At 33.8% G+C, this 19,498-nt stretch overlaps 2 protein-coding genes across 4 annotated transcripts; both read left to right on the forward strand.

Moving 5' to 3' along the window:
* Nucleotides 1-1,080: 1,080 nt before the first annotated feature.
* LOC111389253 (peptide methionine sulfoxide reductase B1, chloroplastic) lies at nt 1,081-4,262 on the forward strand. The gene is made up of 5 exons (XM_023014152.1): nt 1,081-1,360; nt 2,537-2,648; nt 3,560-3,625; nt 3,733-3,930; nt 4,020-4,262. The coding sequence occupies exons 1-5, from the start codon at nt 1,168-1,170 to the stop codon at nt 4,045-4,047; spliced, it is 597 nt and encodes a 198-aa protein (XP_022869920.1). The 5' UTR covers nt 1,081-1,167; the 3' UTR covers nt 4,048-4,262.
* Nucleotides 4,263-7,199: 2,937 nt separating this feature from the next.
* On the forward strand, nt 7,200-11,441 carry LOC111389251 (solanesyl diphosphate synthase 1-like). Of its 3 annotated transcripts, none has more exons than XM_023014147.1 (6): nt 7,200-7,690; nt 7,816-7,928; nt 8,908-9,035; nt 9,117-9,220; nt 10,345-10,472; nt 10,681-11,441. In XM_023014147.1, the coding sequence occupies exons 1-6, from the start codon at nt 7,459-7,461 to the stop codon at nt 11,227-11,229; spliced, it is 1,254 nt and encodes a 417-aa protein (XP_022869915.1). In that variant the 5' UTR covers nt 7,200-7,458; the 3' UTR covers nt 11,230-11,441. The 3 variants fall into 3 exon arrangements, with proteins under 3 accessions (XP_022869915.1, XP_022869916.1, XP_022869914.1); XM_023014146.1 differs by having other exon boundaries at nt 7,202-7,690; nt 7,807-7,928; XM_023014148.1 differs by lacking the exon at nt 7,816-7,928.
* Nucleotides 11,442-19,498: the final 8,057 nt, after the last annotated feature.

Consider the following 19,498-nt stretch of genomic DNA (forward strand, 5'->3'; position numbering starts at 1 on the left):
AAGTGAAAAATATATTTAAAAAATAACGATGAACAAACAAAGGTGGGGATGTCAAAAAATTTGCTCAACCCAATATCATAATCAAGTAAATGGGATGGAGACGGGGTTGGGGTCATTGTCTCGAAGCGAATACAGGGTAAGTACCTGAAACATAATCCCTACCCCGCTACTAGCACCCATTTAAAGTTAATTTCAAATTTAAATTTTTTATCAAAAAAATAAAAGATTTATAATCATTTTAAAAGAGAACATGAATTGTTCTTAATAAAATTGAAAAAAAAAAAGGTAATAATATTTACTAACTAAAGATATTTAAAAAAAAAAAAGGAAAAAGGACGCAATAAATGGAAAAGGGTATCTGACTTGCTTTGCATCAATCCCGAACCCACTTAAATTGAATATGGAGACGGAACAAGGTGAAAAAAATACTTGACAAAACGGAATGAAAATGATTGACCCATTCCATATTCGTTCTGAAGCCATCTTTAAAATAAATAATAAAATAAAAAATAAAAAAGGCTATAGATAGCATTCAATTTAGAACGAGTGGATTAGGAAAAGCCAGGTGTAGAAAGAAATCATGTACAAATGAGATCACCATATTAAACCTCCATTTGATCTTCACTCTTTCTTTTTTTGCCCTTTCTCTTATTTTTAACAATACAATCCTTTATAAAATAATATTATATATAAATCGAAAATTTTTTATTTTTTTCAGCCGCACATTCTTAAAAAAACACTATTTCAAAACGTTAAAATTCGAAAAGAAATGAGGGCTAAGTTGATCATATTCAATCACAAGAAGCGTAGGAAAAAATCTCGTCTGGCCCCATTTTTTAAAATTAAAATGGAAGGAAATTGGAAAAGTATTTTTTTGGATAATGAGTAATTAAAAAAAATTCGATTTATATGTAGCCCCTGTTTGAGCCCTATTTTTACCTCATTAAAATGAAAAATATGACCGTTATCCATCACATCAAGTCACTATTTTTGAATTTCTATTCTCAGTATGGGGCTCATAACGACTCTATTTCTTATTCTTATTTTCATTATAATGTGGCTCAAAAGGGCTCTTAATATTGGTTTATGGAAGATGGTGCAATTGAAAATTGGAAATAAAGAAAGAAATTTTTTAACGGCAGTAATCTGAAAATTCAGCCTTCCCAAATGGCCTCTCGTTATAGCATAACAGCCGGCAGCAGCAGCTTCACCTCTCTATCGAACTTTTCATCCAAGTCCAAAGTTTTGCAACTATTTTCTTTAGCTTTAGGAACACTTAACAGGCCAAGAAACAAAATTTCTTTCTCAGTTTCTGCTATGGGCTCTTCAGCTTCTTCTCAAAAGCCAGACACCACTCAAGGTCTCTTCTATCTGTTTAAATTTTATTTCCCGGAAATTTTGTTTTTTCTTCTATAATTTTTACTGGAAAAATTGTGGATGATGTTAGTATCGATCGAATTGTAGCTACTGTAACAGAACGAATTGAAGTTTGTAGAAATCAATCTGCATAGTAACTGCTTGTTTCATAGTTTAAGTGAAATTTATGGTTTAGGGTTTGTTTGAGTCCATTTTTTGATAGAATATATTTTGTAATATTATTTTTTGGAGAACATGTAGGGAAAAATTTTAGGTTATCTGAAAAATTATTTTGTTGGAAGAATATGTGGTTGTAAAAAAGATTGGAGAAAGAATGAGATTTTTTTTTTTTTAATATATATATATTTTATTAAATGCTCAAACAGGGGATATCTATCTTCAGTCCGTCGGTTAAATGTGTTTTTAGTATTTGGATATGTAATACTTATTATTTTTAATTAGGGATTTTGGGCAGATATTGCCATTTCGCGACTAGCTTATCAATTTGAAGATACTTTAATCGATTAAGTTTCGTTTTAAATGAGTGGTTGCATAATAATCTTCACAGCGTAAGCAACCTACTTCACTAAAATTGTTATAATTAAAAGCAAATTCTTTTTGGCTTATGTTCTTCTATATTGAATGATTTTGGAACTTTTAAAAGAGCCCTAATTGTAATTACTTCGTAAAATGTTTATATACTTGATCAACTTCTTGTTGTTTATGATCTTTCACATTTGATGATGTTAGGGATTTTAAAAGAGACCTAATTTTGAGGGAAAATTGCACATACATGCCTTATTTACTATCCTCCTTCCATGCTTAATGAACTCTTGTGACTTAATTTAATTTTCTTAGATACAGATTTTGTTCAAGATCGCCCTTTGGTCATATATCTCACATGTGAGACATTGTCAAGAGCATAATTTGTAATCCAGAAAAGGAAAGGAAGAATAATTACCCAGCCTCCTCTGCCCCATAATCCAAATGCTACAAAAATTAGTAGGTGACCAAATGCTAAGAAATATTGAGGGGACCCAAGTGCTATAGAATGAGGGGCTGATATATGAAATTTTCACGAATTTATATTGCAGTGCTAAAATTATCTTGCATGTAAGTGTATAATCTCATTTCGATTTAATTCCGACTAAAATTTTATTATATGCTTTGTACAATACAGAGACAGACAACATAAATTACAGTTCTATAAGTGATGAGGAATGGAGGAAGCAGCTTACTGACGAACAATTTTATATTGCTCGGAAAAAGGGTACTGAGAGGGCTTTCAATGGGTATAATCTCATTTTAAATGCTGTTAGTTCACTTTTCTGAATTCCTACTGGGTTCGATCTCCTTATAATTGTGTGGTCTATTAATTATATTTTGTTTTAGAACTCTCATGGGTGTCTACATATTGGTCACTGATAAATCACTTGTATCATGTTGGATCTGTCCATATCTTGGATATTTTTGCTGTTATGTTTTTTTATACAGTGAAATTATCAAATGCCATTGCTTCTTGTACCGGTTGGGGAGAATGCATGAAGAGACTGCTGGGGGTGGCTGACAATGTTATGTCTTTATCCTTTTACAAATCATTTGTTTATCCCTTTTTGGGTCGAGCAATGGGGTGGAAGGATAGATCTTATAAGTTCACATATCCCGTGTTTAATGGAAGAGGTAGTGAATACAAAGAAATGAACCTTTGTAGCTTCATTCCCTAGTAAAAGGAAGATAAGAAGCTTTATTTTTGCCAAGCACCTTTCTAGAAAATTCTTGCAGTACATACCATTGTTTACAGCTGAGGATAGCAACTCGAGTAAAACAATTTTAATATAAAATTTTAAAAATTTAGTTGGTACTCAATCTACTCTAGCCTCCTTTATTCAGTAACCCTAATGGAGTCATTGCTCTCCAATTTTAGTACTTAGGGGCTTCAAATTGATGAAACTATATAGCGGGTGAACTTTTTCATATTGTTAATGAGTAGTGAGTCAGTGACTTGCTGGAGCAGTGGGGACAATGCACCATGACTCATTCATATATCCGACTTTCTTAGACCATTTCATTGTGAAATCATCGGGCATATGTCAATTAACATGAAAATAAGTTTAGTTTGCTATCATTGTTTATGCTTGTACATTTTGAAATCTGAATTTCTTTCCTAAAAATTATTTTGACCCATGCTCAATACCGTGTACAGAGAATACTGGAACACCAAAACCCCTGGAACGTACCACTGCATTTGCTGCGACGCTCCTTTATTTGAGTGAGTGACCTGTACTTACATTTTTTCCTCCCCCGGTACGAAAACATTTTTTTTTTCCAAAAAAAAAAAATTGTTAAAAAACTAATAAGCCAGTGTACATTTTCTAGATCAACCACTAAATTTGATAGTGGAACTGGGTGGCCTTCTTATTACCAGCCAATAGGAAACAATGTGAAATCGAAACTAGACCTGTCTATCATAATCATGCCTCGTCAAGAAGTTCTATGCTCAGTTTGTGATGCTCATCTTGGTCATGTATTTGATGATGGCCCACCGCCTACAGGCAAGCGCTATTGTATCAACAGGTATGCATTTCCTGTAATACCTTGAATTCCCATCTTGACTCCCTGAATTTCTTATTGCCAATTGATGTTTACTATTTTCATACTTGCAGTGCTTCTCTTAAGTTGAAACCAAAGTAAACTGCTTCCACAGCATAGCAAATGAGAAGGATGTGATTATATGATGTATGTAGAAAAAATATACATATTGTATTTGCATATCGAATAAGGGTATAAATAAATCGATGGAAATACTTTTACGTTGTGTTCAGAGATATGTTCTCTAAATTCCAAGTTGTAGTTTGCTACTGAAGTACATTCGTTTTAATATCCATCGCGTTATTTTTGTTTCATCATGTCAAATTATTCTTTTCCCTTCATTTTAATCTTTCTAATTATTGTGTGGAATTCCTTTGTTTCGTCTTTCAATCAATATTTGTCTTGGCCATGAAAGCGTCATGCTTTAGTTTGTGAAAACTAGGTTTTAACTTTGTTTTTTCCTTATATATGATTCATTTATATTTTGAGTTCTGTTTGATAGTGATTTATGATTTATCATTACAGAGAAATGTGAGTTTTACCCATGAGTAAAAAAATAAAAATAAACGGTTGATTTAGGAAAGTAAAGATAAAAAAATTGATTTTTGAGGTGAAAAATCAGAACCAAACGGGGGTTTAGACGGGATCTTTAAACTAAGCCCTCGTTTGGCTCCAATTTCTTTGAAAATGAAATGGATGGAATAGTGTTTTTTTGAAAAATCAGTGGTTGAAAAAAAGAAAAAAAATTTCGATTTACGTATAATATTATTTTATATAAGATTATGTGGTTAAACATAAAAGGTAATGGAATGAAAATTAATGGGGACGAAACGGGAGCTAAAAGTCTAGATTTGTTAAACTCTACTCGTATGGTGTTTCCGACTTTGGTCGAGAGGACATGATAAAGAAAAAAAAAATAATCAATTGGTATTCGTTCGTGATCTAATATTTTTTTGAGGAATATGTTTCAAAATTCCTTTTAAAAGTTAAATAAAAAAAATGAGATTTTGGAAGTATATTCGTTTTGGATATCCGGGAAAACTATTGCCATATCTTTCTCATAGGCTAGCAATCACCTCAAGTTGTAGCTTCGTAGGATAATGATTTAGAACATTGAATGGTTGAATTTTGTAGTGCAATATTCATTTGAACATCATTTGTTTCTTCAAGAAATAATGTTCTTAGTGACTTGGCATACCCAAGGATCCATGTGTTTGAATGGACAAGCCATGAAAGTGTGAAGAACAGGTAATCGAAGTCTCGTTGATTTTAAACGTATATCAAGATATAATGTTTTTTAATTTCTTTGATTTATAATATTGCTAGAAAATTAGGACATCAAAGATTTATTGATTCATACATGAATACCGATAATTTGAATTGAAATTGGAGATGATTTCTTTAAAAATTAATAAAAACAATTCAAATGTTCTTGCTTTTTTCATTTCTTCTATTTTCATATTGGACATCTCAATCATCTAAATTTCTGCTTATGGCAGGTGGGTCCCCATTTTTTTGACATTTAATAAATGGTATAGAAAAAGGTCAACACAACCACACAAGGGTAGAGCCAGAGACACGTCGCTTCACTTAAAATTGAACTTCTGAATCCAAGCAATATCTCTCGAGAATACTTATATATATGTTTGTATCATTAAAATTTTTTCACACATCAAATATATTTTTATTAATAACAAAGGAGAACCAACTTCTAAAATATTTACAAATAATATTGATAAAATAAAGATGACATCGAATCTCCAGGAAAAAAAAACAAAAATTTCATATTGCAAGAAAACAGTGCATTATCTAATATCTATACATATCCCCTGCTTGTTTCTCAATCATTTCTCATTAAAATAAAAAAAATGACTGTTATCCATCACATCAAGCCATCAAATTTGAATTCATATCTCTTATGTAGGATCCATAACGTCTATATTTTTCATTCTCATTCTTACAAAAATAGAAAACAAACCCCCCATATTTACCTTTTTGCCATGTAATCAATGTGGAAGAGTAGAGCCGCATATTCTTACAAAATAATTTTTGAACTGTATTAAGGTTGTGTTTGATCCACATTCTTTCAAAAGAAAAAATACATTTTTAAACAGTAATTTGAGATCATTTCAATCACACGTTCTTTAATATAATAATATTACACTCAAATCCAAAATATATATTTCTAATCAATAGTCTATTCAAAAATACAGTCTTATAAAAAAAAGTATGGTCCACTTCAATCCATAGAAGCCATTTACACCTTGTAAATTGGATTTTGTGATAAAAATTTGATTTCTGACAGTGTCAAAAAGTTCAGTAAAATCGATCATTTACACCATTTCAAGTAGGGTTGGGCAAATCTTACGAATCGAACCGAATCGAACCCGACGGTTCTTGTCAAATTAAATACCCGAACGGGTATCTGAATTAAGAATCGACGGGTACGGTTCGGTTCTCGGTTCTAGACCAAGAACCGAAGAACCGAATAAGAACCGAATATTTCTAATTTTTTTTATATTGAGTAAATCAAATTATTTTAATTTTAATTTTTTCTAAACAAATTAATAATTTCTAAATTTAAATTTTTGGCCAAACAATTTGTTTCATTTCTAATTTTTGAATTTTTGGCCCAATTACCCATTTTATTGTTTCATTTCTTAGCCAAATAAGATCAAATCCATTAAATAACCCTAAACACCAACACTAAAGTGCATAACGTTGTCTTGACTCTCGCACTCACTCTCGCAGCCTCGCTAATATTCGAAAACCTATACAATCATCGGCCGACACTATGACCTCCGATCGAAACTGTGACTTTCGCCAATCGAAACTTTGATCGTACCGATCATTTGAATAGGGTAGTTTACCAATCTCTGACATTCCAAAATCATTGAATGTATCATTAGTTGTATTTATATAATGTTGTTATAAATGTTAAAAAAATTTAATTATAGTACAGAACCGAACGGACCCGAACCGGACCGAACCGAACCGAACAGAACCGAACCCGAACGGTTCCATAATTATATTTGGACCCGACGATTCCATTTACTAGATACTCGAAAAGTTCGGTTCGGCCGACCGGCGCCCACCCCTAATTTCAAGACACATTCTCTTAATTAAACATCATTGTTAAACGCTTTTTTTAAATCGAAAGTATAATTGTCAGACAGCGACTTTGTGGCCTTTGTTTCAGCTACGGAATCCCAAACCTTCTTGATAACATCATTTAAAACTGACTCGTTCATCTCCTAATCATTTATTTCACTGGTGTTTGTACCAAAACTATGTGGTATTTTCTTATCCACTCAATTTTCTGCTATTTATGCTCAAAATAAATTCCACACGTAACTACAATTTTCTTAGAAGAGAATAATTCATTCTCATTTAAAGGTTTTGACTTTATTTCTTGGAATGAGTTTTCGCTTGGTGGGTTTGTAAGAATTGCGAAATTGAGGTGGGTTCTTGATTTAGAGTGGTAAATCTTAGTGGTTTTGCTCTTTGGGTGAAATGACGGCAGTGGCATGCAATAATCTTGAGTTTGGAAGAACAAGGTTCGATTTTTCGGCTTGTGGGTGCTCTTCGAATGCCTCTTTTGATCGATTTTCTGTAAGGAATTATGCTAAGGGAACAGTTGGAAATGTCAATAGAAGCCATAAAGCTCGAAAATTGTTCTGTTTCCGGCCTGAAATTGGTCCTCCTCGTATGTTTTCAACAAAGACGCCTGAAGCTTTGCTCCCAGGTACTGCTTTTTGGGTCCTCGACCCAATTTTATTTATTGATTTGATAGTTAAATTAGTTTTAGAAGTTTTATTCTTTGAGATTGCGATTTTTATTTCGTTTTTGGTGTAATTTTAGGGGTAACAGATACTCCACCAGTTCTAGATTTGAAAAAAGAGTCAAGAAGTCCTGCTTCCCTGACAAATTTGTTTGAAGGAGTTGCAGAGGACCTTCTAACACTGAACAAAAATCTACAGTCTGTATGTTTCTTGTCAAGATTCAATTTTGTTCATATTGCATCCAATAGCAAAGTTTTGTTACCATTTTGAAATTTAGGTAATGAAGTGTTTTATGCCACTCACTGTAAATGATAAATACCCAGCATATATTAGTTTTCTTGTTGAGAAACTTGCGACACCGTGGTGGTTGTGTAGGGAGGAAAAGGACACTGTTTTAAGGTAATCTTTGATTGCATAGAGTTGGACCTTGGTTTTGGAATTCATAAATTCAACTGTTAGAGAGAAATTCTCTGGTTCTGATCCAGAGGCCAATTTGATGATACCCAACACCGTACAATAATTAAATTTGCTCTTGGTGTAAGAGCAGCATGTCAAGATGAGCATATTATACCAAATACTGAAATTAGGATTTAGCTTGTGTGACAACGCATCTGACTGGTTAAGAGTAGGCTTGGGTTGGGTTGAGCAGAATTTGATGCCACTAGATAGGCACTTGCCCTTTGAGGAAGCTATCAATCATAATTGGAGATGTGCAGCAGCACTCATGCTGATGGTGCGGAATTAGATTCTTTGAACCAAACTGGGGCTCAATAGCACGTGGTGTTTCTCGTATTTAACTTTCACAAAATGAGAATCTATACGTTAATATTCACAAATAACAGTAATTTCACTTTGCAGTAACTTTGTCCTAATGTCAAATACAGTAATTACTAGCTAGACAATTTTACGGTTCAGTCAAGGCATCAAATGTTATGATGTCAAACTCTGTAATATGTGCAAAAGCACCTCTGATGGAGTCTACAATATTTTGTTGCTTAATCCTTGATCTATCACTTGTAATACATTATTTGAATCTTTGATGTATATCAAGTATGCAAAATTCCAGTAATTACAGCTCATTCTGAAAAAAATTTATTTTAAGGTTTTATGGTGAACTTCGCATTTGATATCCAACTGATTATACATTCCGACCCCATGTCTGATAAGAATTTATTTTCAGATCGTTGGCGCAGAAAATCCAGTATTGATGTCTGCTGCTGAGCAAATATTTGGGGCCGGTGGAAAGAGGATGAGACCAGCTTTAGTTTTTTTAGTATCAAGAGCCACTAAGGAAATTGTTGGCTTGAAGTGAGCTATCTGATTTCCTATTTTCTGTACTTCCTAATGAAAATTAAGCCACTTACCTATATAGAATGATTAATTGTTCAGGGAACTGACGAAAGAACATAGACGGTTAGCTGAGATCATTGAAATGATCCACACTGCAAGTTTGATACATGATGATGTATTAGACGAAAGTGACATGCGAAGAGGTTAGCTTTTGAATATTTGTTCTGTTGATTCTTTTTTGGTAGGTGTATTTTTCTGCAATGATGTAAACGTGAATTTATATGTTCTATTAATGAAGTTGGAGCATTTTCAAGAGACTCTTTAAAAAATAAATATATTCTACAATTTAAAGAGCATATATAATTTTAGAGAGTAAAAATTTTTAAGTACTCCAACAGGTTCTTTATATTTTACACTTAATTTTACTACTCTTAAAAAATACTTAGTGTTTTTCCCTATCTTTTATTTTCATTAGTTTCTGTCCAAATTATTAAACTATTTTTCTCCATTGAAAATTGAAATACTTTGAGTACGTTTAGCTCCCGTTTGGCTTCCATTCTTTCCAAATTTTAATGGTTGGAATTGTATTTTTCTGAAAAATGTGTGGTCGAAAAATAATGAAAAGTTTATGAAAAATTGTGTGATTGAAAATAAAAGAGAGAGAGAATGAGAAGAAGAATGGGGGCCAAATGAGGCTTAATTATAGAGAGTGGGCTGCTATCTAAATTTGAAGAGCCAAATTCACTCACCAAATTAAAATGTTAACTTAAAGAATATCTTGAAACATAACTTTAAGAATCGACTCTTTAAAATAAAGAACATTTTATGTTTAAAGTCTCTTAAAGATGCTCTTAACCTCTTTCATTGGAATAAACACTCAAGTTTGGCTGTTGTTTACTTATGAATTTGTGGACATAGCTTTGATTTTTACTCCAGAAATCAGTTCAATGAAAACATCAGCTACTAAAACCTCATTTCACCTAACACCCAGAGGATTTCACCATGTGCTTCAGACATTTAAATAAATTAAGAAAGAAGCTCTTTGCTACTGTTTTCTTTTTCAATTTTTTTGGAGATAGTTCTTTTCTACTGTTTTCTTTACTTATGAATTTGTGGACATAGCTTTGATTTTTACTCCAGAAATCAGTTCAATGAAAACATCAGCTGCTAAAATCTCATTTCACCTAACACCCAGAGGATTTCACCATGTGCTTCAGATATTTAAATAAATTAAGAAAGAAGCTCTTTGCTACTGTTTTCTTTTTCAATTTTTTTGAAGATAGTTCTTTTCTCCTGGCTAACCTTCCCTATGCACTCTCTTTTTCAGGAAAGGAAACTGTTCATCAATTATATGGTACAAGAGTGGCAGTGCTGGCAGGTGATTTTATGTTTGCACAGTCATCATGGTACCTAGCCAATCTTGAAAATCTTGAAGTCATAAAGCTTATCAGCCAGGTATATCATAGGAAACTTTTGATGTAAAAGAATGATAACATCAGTTGCTTGAACCCGAGGAAAAATAAAAAGTGAAATAATTGACTTCCAAACAAGCTTGTTAATTTCTTCACATTTCAGCGATACAACTATTTGTGTGGATAATATTGCAGGTGATTAAAGATTTCGCATTTCAGCGATACAACTATTTGTGTGGATAATATTGCAGGTGATTAAAGATTTCGCCAGCGGTGAAATAAAGCAGGCATCTAGTTTGTTCGACTGCGACCTTCAACTGGAGGAATATTTGATCAAGTGTTACTATAAAACAGCCTCCTTGATTGCTGCTAGCACCAAAGGAGCTGCAATTTTCAGTAGGGTCGACAGTTATGTTAGCGAGCAGATGTATCAGTATGGTAAGAACTTTGGTCTCTCCTTCCAAGTCATTGATGACATTCTGGATTTCACTCAATCAGCGGAGCAACTGGGAAAACCAGCTGGAAGTGACCTGGCAAAAGGAAATTTGACTGCACCAGTGATATTTGCATTAGAGAAAGAGGCAAGGTTGAGGGATATAATTGAATCTGAATTTTGTGACACCGGTTCCCTAGACGTGGCCGTTGGTATTGTCAAAAGCTGTGGAGGAATCCAGAGGGCACAAGAATTGGCAAGAGAGAAAGCTAATCTAGCAGTTCAGAATCTTCAATGCCTCCCTCCAAGTTCATTTCGTTTTGCGCTCGAAGAACTGGTGAAATATAACTTGGAACGAATAAAATAAACGTCCAAGTCACGCAGACAGTTTGTTGAATCAATTTTTTTTATTGTGGATGAGCAGTCTAGTCTGCCATTGCAAATGGCTCTTCACTGAAAGTGCCTTCATAGAAAAGCAGCTCGTGGTTGTATATTTATAGGTAATCCTGAAAAATGTAACTCTGACAATAGTTTATTAATAGTAAGCCGTTTATTGACAACGGCCGAAAGTTGGTGTAACCTGTCAAAAATATAGAACGAGGCTCAGTTAATGTCAAATAAAGCCTGATAAGGTCTTTAAAACCTAATGTCCTAGAGTAATTTGATCTAAGAGTCATCTACATGGATCAATTAGAAAGTTTAAAGAAAAGAAATTTTGCATATAAGATGTCAAAAGAACGATAAATTAGATTCTCATATCAAAAGAAAAAGTGATACATCTTCCACCTCTCTTTGTAGCCATTTTGACTCGAGTTATTAAGCCAGTAAGAGTATCTAAAAGCCTTGTACTCCATAGTCATTTGATTTGGAAATTATTGGCTTAAGACTTGCTATAAAAATCATTTAAAAAGCTTAATGGGGAGATGTCAAAAAAAGAAAAAAAAAAAAAAAAAAAAAAAAAAAAGAGGGGTATTTGGAAATTATTGGCTTAAGACTTGCTATAAAAATCATTTAAAAAGCTTAATGGGGAGATGTCAAAAAAAAAAAAAAAAAAAAAAAAAAAAAAAAAAAGGATGGATTTAGATTATCAAAAGTGAAACGTGCCCGATGGAGACTTTGAGATTTGAACTTTAAAGATCGGCTGTGTGAATTTGAGAAAGACCTACCATCTCATTTCTAGATTTACAAGTATCTAATTTTGTGTGAAAAGTGGCATTTAAAGATTATTAGGATTCCGCATGTGCTAGAAATATTTCGAGGTTGGAGAGAAGGATAAAGAGTGATTTTGCACGAGAAATGTAAGAAAAAATTAACAATACTTGATTCATTGTGTTCTAGTATGGGTGTAAGTTCATGCTGGCTAATCACATACATTAGTCGAGCATTAGACGAAATTTTTTTTTGATGTTATTTTGATATTTTTAAAGCATTACTTAAATTCAAACCCGAGGCATATGGTAAGCAGTGCAATGTTGAGTCCATTATTTGTGATTTTTTAGCTAGTAATATGTTGAGTTTTGTTTTGTTCGGGGATGAACAAATATTTTAGTTTGAGGGTGTTTGATAAGTGCATTTTGTGCACTTATTCGAACCATATTGTTAAGCTTTTATGTCATGAAAGTGTAGATTTTTACGTAATTTGGGTTAATTTTTGTTTATTACAATGATGAACTTGTTTCTAAGCAAGGGGAAAAGAAAAATGGTGAAAATCCATGAATTGCGACCCTCCAACAGTTGATTTGAACCACAAAATGGACATTAAAGATTTTAAAATTCAATTGAATACAATTAGAAGTTGAAATGTTGAAATTGCAAAAGAAAGGATTTAAAAGAATCAAGAATTGAATTTGGGGATTAAAATACAAAATTTGAAAGTTGACATAATTGGGCAAATGTCCAGTTATATTTGCCAAGCTACAGGTTAGATTTATTTGTATTAGAAGAGTGATGAACCTTGTAATATGAGTTTTAAATATTTAGTTTTACATATTTGACTTTGAAGACATGTTTTTAAATTTTGAATGATTTATATGATTATCTTTTTTCAACAATTATGGTGCACGGTAGTTGTATGAATTTAATGGCCTATCTTATGTATCCAAAAGAAGGAAAATAGCTTGATATGGTGTAAATCATCATTAGGTCCGATAGAGGATGGAAATATACCACCCTGCTCTATAAAAATCATTAATTGTTCATAAAAAGTTCATGTAGTCTTGTATATTTACACCCGTCATAAAAATATAGTTGTCATATGAGAATAGGTTTGATATTATTCGAGAGAAATTGTTGAATAAAATAGAAACATTGAGTGCTCAAAATTCAATCGTAGTGTCATAGTGAAAAGCGAAGATTAAAAATGATTATTGCATGTATTCTTGTATATTTATATCCATCATAAAAATATAGTCATCATATATAAGAATATGTTTGATATTATTCGAGAGAAATTGTTGAAAAAAAATAGAAACATTGAGTGTTGAAGATTCAATCGTGGTGTCACAATGAAAAACTAAGATTAAAAATGATTATTGCATGAAAATTGAAGATTCTAGTACGCTTGTCATTCATTAGAATATATGAACTTGCATTTAGCATAATTTGCATTTAATTAGTTCAATTTACTCATAATTTCGGTTAAGATCACGATAATTAAAATCAAACTAAATCAATCTCTGTGAATCGATACTTAAACTCAAAATTCACTTTTTTACTTGTTAATGAACTGCACACACCATATTAAATCGAAAGATATTTTTGCATAACAATTTCAACCATGAAACCGTTTCTGGAGATGTTCATTTGTTTCTTGTTATTGATTTGAATTTTGCAGCCAGCCTTGGCAAAACTCGATTTCAAGCAACAGAATACTCGGAAATTTCATACAGATTCATGTTTGTTGGTGCTGGGATTATCTGTTTAGTGCAAATTGTTCTGAAAATTTGAATTTGAATCAGCTGTACCGGTTTGGATATTACAGAAATTTTCAGGTTGTCGATCTTCAGCATAGGCATCGTTCTGGAAAATCCAAATTCAGCCTTCACTTGAATTTTGAATTTTTCAACTACCTTTTCCACCTATATCTGGCCACTCGTATTATCCATTGGGCCCTGCATTTTACTTTACATGGCTAACATGGTGAAGGAGGCTTAAGGCTGCATCTACCTTAATCCAAGAAAGGCAGAACTTCGTAATTCTGGGGGTACTTTTAAGTTTGACCCAGTCAAAGGATCTAAATTTCACTTTGACTTTCAAAATCATGAATATTATGACATTGGCCTCTTGTATGGTAAAAGACAAAGATACCCTTAAATGTTTTGTACAATTACAAAACAATATATTGTTAAAAGAACTATACTACCATTTTAGTTAATAATTGAAAATCAAACACTTTCCCACTTATAAAAACTTCAAAACGAGCTTCCAATACAGGAAAAACTCTCATCTTTTCATCTGCTTGAACCTCAAAATCTAGAAAAACTTTGAAACGTTGAAGCCGAATTTTTTTTTTATATCAATTACTTCAAATCGGTAAGTACATTTACGCATGTTTAATTTCGTTTTCGGTAAATTAGTATACGTTTGAATAGAGAAATTTTATGTGAACATAGTAGTTAGCATAAATTTTTTTTAACAGATCTTACATATAAAAAAAAATAAAAATTGAACAGATGTATAACTTTAGAACCGTATTCTCCTGCGCAAAAATAGCCAAACAGTCGGAAACAGTCCGACTGCTTGGCTGTTAACAGCCAAACAGTCAGCTGTTAAACAACCGACTGTTGGCTGTTTAACAGCCGACTGTTCGGCTGTTAAATAGCCAATTAACCGACTCTACACTGATTTTTGTTGGCACTGATTTTTTCTTATAATTAATAAATGAAGTTAATTAAAATCATTTCCTCATACAGATATGATAATCCCCGTGTGTTATTTCGGTGATTTCGAATTGAATGAAAATAATCGGTGGGAATGGAGATGGATGAGTGACATACGTGGTTGTATTGCAATTCCCATAACAGAGAGTACACCATACTTAGAAATGTACCACGATTTGCAAAATAAGCCGAATGTCGATCAATCTCAATACGATATGCAATTGAGATATCTATTCAACGGTTATGGGGATTTATCCATTCCGATGCCACCGGTATTCGTTACTAATGATGCTGAATTGAAAATATCTATTAGAATTGAATAAAATGCATTGGACTCCGACTGTTCTTGGTGTGACTTTAATTACGAAGGATGTTATCGAAGGTGAACGCGAAGATTCAGATAGGGCGGATAACAATGATCGAGGTTTTTGGGAGACAGTGGAGATAGTTCCTATGGATGATGTGGGTATTCCTGAGATAGTTGCTTCTAATCGTGATGTCGCTATTACGCGCAGAATTCCGTCGACAGTTGAAGACAATGAGAATATAAACGAGTTTACAAATAAGAATTTGATTGCTTTATCCCGACAGAGACACAAGCCGGGTGGGAGCTCACAGGTTGGAACAAGTGGACCGTCCTCCAATTCTTCCCGTGTGGCTCCCGATGATGAGGACTTGTAGGTCGAGCAACTGTTTGAAACCAAGAAAGATTTGCAGGAAGCTGTGCACCGGTTGGCATTAAAATATAACTTTGAGTTCAAGGTAAAGAAATCAAACAAGTCATTGTTGACAGTTGCTTGCGTCGAAGACAGTTGTAATTGGCGTTTGAGAGCAACTAAGATGGACACGAATGAATGCTTCGTAATTCGCAAGTATTCACGGGAATATACTTGCGAAGTGGGAATTCTTCGAAACGATCACAGGCAAGCTTGAGCATGGTTTATTGATCGACAGATAATGCACAAGTATCAGGATCCACGGACGATCTACAGACCTTCGGACATCATTAACGACGTCCGTCGAGAGTACGGAGTGGTCATGAGCTACCAGAAAGCGTGGAAGGCCAAAGAATGTGCGTTGGAGGATTTAATGGGATCGGCTGAAGAGAGCTATGCTAAATTGGCTAGGTATTGCCATAACATGGGGATAACTAATCCTGGCACGGCATTTTTTATTGAGACGGGGGGCGATAATTGTTTTAAATATTTTTTCATGGCTCTCGAACAATGTATTCGAGATTTTCGAAATGTAATGTAACCCGTAATTCTAGTTGATGGTACAAATCTGAAAGCTAAATATCAAGGCAAATTAATTATTGCTACATGTCAAGATGTCAACATCCAAATTTACCCTATTGCATTCGGCATAGTCGACAGCGAGAATGATTTGTCCATGCGTTGGTTCTTTTCTAAACTGAGGGAAGTGATCGGGGAAGTCGAAGACCTTGCCTTTGTAACCGATCGGGGACAGTCTATAATAAACGGTATCGCTGAAGTTTTTCCCGGGGCACATCACGGGAATTGCATGTACCATATACAAGATAATTTGAAAACTAGGTATCGGGGCACAAACATCGTTTCATTGTTCAGGAGAGCAGCCGAAGCTTACAGTGCTGAAGAGTGTAATAAGTTCATGCTCGAGATAGGAAGTAAATCATTACCGACGTTGGAGTATCTGACGAAGATGGGGATCGAACATTGGGGGCGATCATACTTTTCAGAACATCGATACAACATGATGACGTCGAATAACGCGGAGTCTCTCAATGCATTGTTTAAGAGGATCGAGAGTTACCAATTCTCGCAATGATTGAGAACATTCGTAACAAGCTACAACAGTGGTTTCATGACCAACGTGCGATAGTGTGTTGACCCCAGCTCAAGAGGAGAAACTGTTTAAGGCGGCAGAGGTTGCGAGGAAGTTGAATGTGGAAGCACTAGATGAGTTTCGCTTCTCCGTGAAATGTGCACGTAATACGACATATATGGTTGACTTGACTGATAACACATGCACTTGTACGAGATTTCAGTTGGAGAGTTTTCCATGTGAGCATGCAGTTGCGGTGGCCATGTATCGAGGCTTTGCTGTGAGAACGTTATGTTTTTTGTATTATACGACTGAGTCTTGGATAACAGCATATGCCGAGACTATATTTCCTCTGCCGAATGAAGCCGAGTGGAAAGTTCCCGAGCACATTCTCTCATTTCATAATTTGTTACCACCAGCAGTTGAATCGCGTGGTCCTGGACGTCCAAGCATATCTAGAATACCATCTACCGGAGAGTTTCCTCGACCGCGTAGGTGTGGCCGGTGCAGAGTCGTAGGGCATACTCGACAATTTTGTACCAGTCAATTCCTCTAAATGACGATTAGACAGGTACGTGAAATGAATAATATTTCCTTTTACTTTACACTGTTCAATATTTGTTCTTTATAAATCTTCAATATTCAATATTTATTCTTGATAAATGGTATTTATAATGATTCATATGAAAAAAATAGTTCCACACTCGGCATACGTGTAAAATAACAAAAAATAATTAAATTTTCAATTTGAATGTTATATACATTGAACACAAATTTACAATTATTTTATAACTACAAAAATAATTAAATTTACAATTGAAATGTTATATATATATAAATGAAATTTACAGGTCAGCATTAAATTCGAACAAATCACATGCTAGCTTCTTTCTCCAGTTCTGTATCCACGACTGGTTGATTCCATCAACCTTATATCCTATACTTAAAAATTCAACGTACTTAATGGCAAATATGCCGGAGTCGCCGCTGCAATTGAACAAGAATGAATCAGTTCAGTACTGTGTAAATAAAAACTAAATCTGAAAGATGAAAACAACAAAGTTCAAACACTTACCTTACGGGCTGTCGCGCTGTCGTCGTGTTCCGAACGATCCTCAATTTGTCCTGTACATTTATCCCCGCTCGTCTAGCCATCATAGGAACAATTACAGCCACAAACTCCAGGTTTTGCTCCAACTGGCCTTGTGTCAAACATGAACGATCTGGGTCGTACACATATATAGTTGAGTCAGCAAAAACGATCTCCAGCGTAACATAGTGTTTATTGATGCACGCTAGAATGTACATATGTGTACAACCCTCCCATGATTTTTTCCCGACACTCGGTGACAGTCCTATCACCCACTCGAGCATATATTCTGACACCGTGTACTCGTTACCCATAAGTTCGAGCGACTGATACTCTATGGTAACGGCACGCAGGAACTCGGTGTTTAATATGACTCGACCATGCACATCAAATGATTTTGGATGTCTTTGAGCTCGATCTCGCAGCAAGTCCATGGCCAGGTCGATGCGCTGTAGCAGGACATCGATGCGTTAAACATTTACCTGCACCGGTAAGAGCAATCCATATGTATTGTATTTACGCATCGACCCCCTGGGCCTCGAGTGCGATCTGGTGAACACATGTACGGTGTCTTTGTAGCATCTCCGACCCCATGGATAGTTGTTGAACGCATCGATGTCGTCAACAATTTGCAAATGAAAAATGTTGATGACAGTCTTCTTGTGATGACACCTCATCACACTCTCGAGGATGTAGACCAGCTCAAGTTTCAATCTATTTAGCATATGGTCGCACCCCCTGATTACGACCATCAAGTCGGGTAGAAGCACCGACCCATGTCCCTGAAAGTACGTCTCGTACAGCCTATTGCTTCTCTCCATGGTTGCATCGTCTCCCGTAATCCTCAATCCAGTGATTAATGTAAACTCAAACATCGAGAAACTAACGACCTTGCCCCCGAGGTCGAACTGGAGGGAATCGTTGTCGACTAGTCTCAAAAGTCGACATAGAAGTGCATCAATGATCTGTCCTGAGTATGACACCTCTCGCAACTGGTACAGTGGCCACAAGAAGGATTGTCGTAGCATATCTCCGTGCTGATCATCGAGCAGCTCCAACACAACAGTAAAACTCTCAAAGCTACTGTTCCAAGTAGCTTTCCCCGCTGTCCGTCCCAACTCTGCATCTAAATGATACTCCATCCTACAAAAATTCAAATGTTATAGCATTGAACAAGAGATAATAAAAGAAAGCATAATCTCACAAAATCAAGGGAAACGAACTCTAACTACCATACAATCACAAATATTACATTTGAAAAATATATTTACAAAAAACAACAAATCAAATTAAATGTATTGTCAAAAAATTATAGAATATAAATATTATTTAAACAAATTGAAAAAAAATCAAAGATTTTCGTAAAAGAACAATAAAAGGAACAAAACAAGTTGTTAATTTCGAACAATATTATGTATTCAATTATTAAATTATATAAAAAAAGGCAATTATAAAAATTAAATAATTAAATAAAATAATTATTATTTGAAAAATATATTTACAAACAAAAAATTTCAAATTAAATACATTTTCGAAAAATGTAAAGACTATTTATATTATTTAAATAAATTTGAAAAAATAAATTAAAGATTATTTCATAAAAAAAAGGGAACAACACAAAATTGTTAATTTTAGAACATTTCAATTATTAAATTATGTAAAAGAAAAATATAAAAATTAAATAAATAATTACTTTACATTTTCAAAAAATGTAAAGACTATTTATATTATTTAAATAAATTTGAAAAAATAAATTAAAGATTATTTCATAAAAAAAAAAAGGAACAACACAAAATTGTTAATTTTAGAATATTTCAATTATTAAATTATATAAAAGACAAATATAAAAATTAAATAAATAA

Source organism: Olea europaea, unplaced genomic scaffold (genome assembly GCF_002742605.1).
Source record: "Olea europaea var. sylvestris unplaced genomic scaffold, O_europaea_v1 scaffold572, whole genome shotgun sequence".
Classification (NCBI taxonomy): Eukaryota; Viridiplantae; Streptophyta; class Magnoliopsida; order Lamiales; family Oleaceae; genus Olea; species Olea europaea.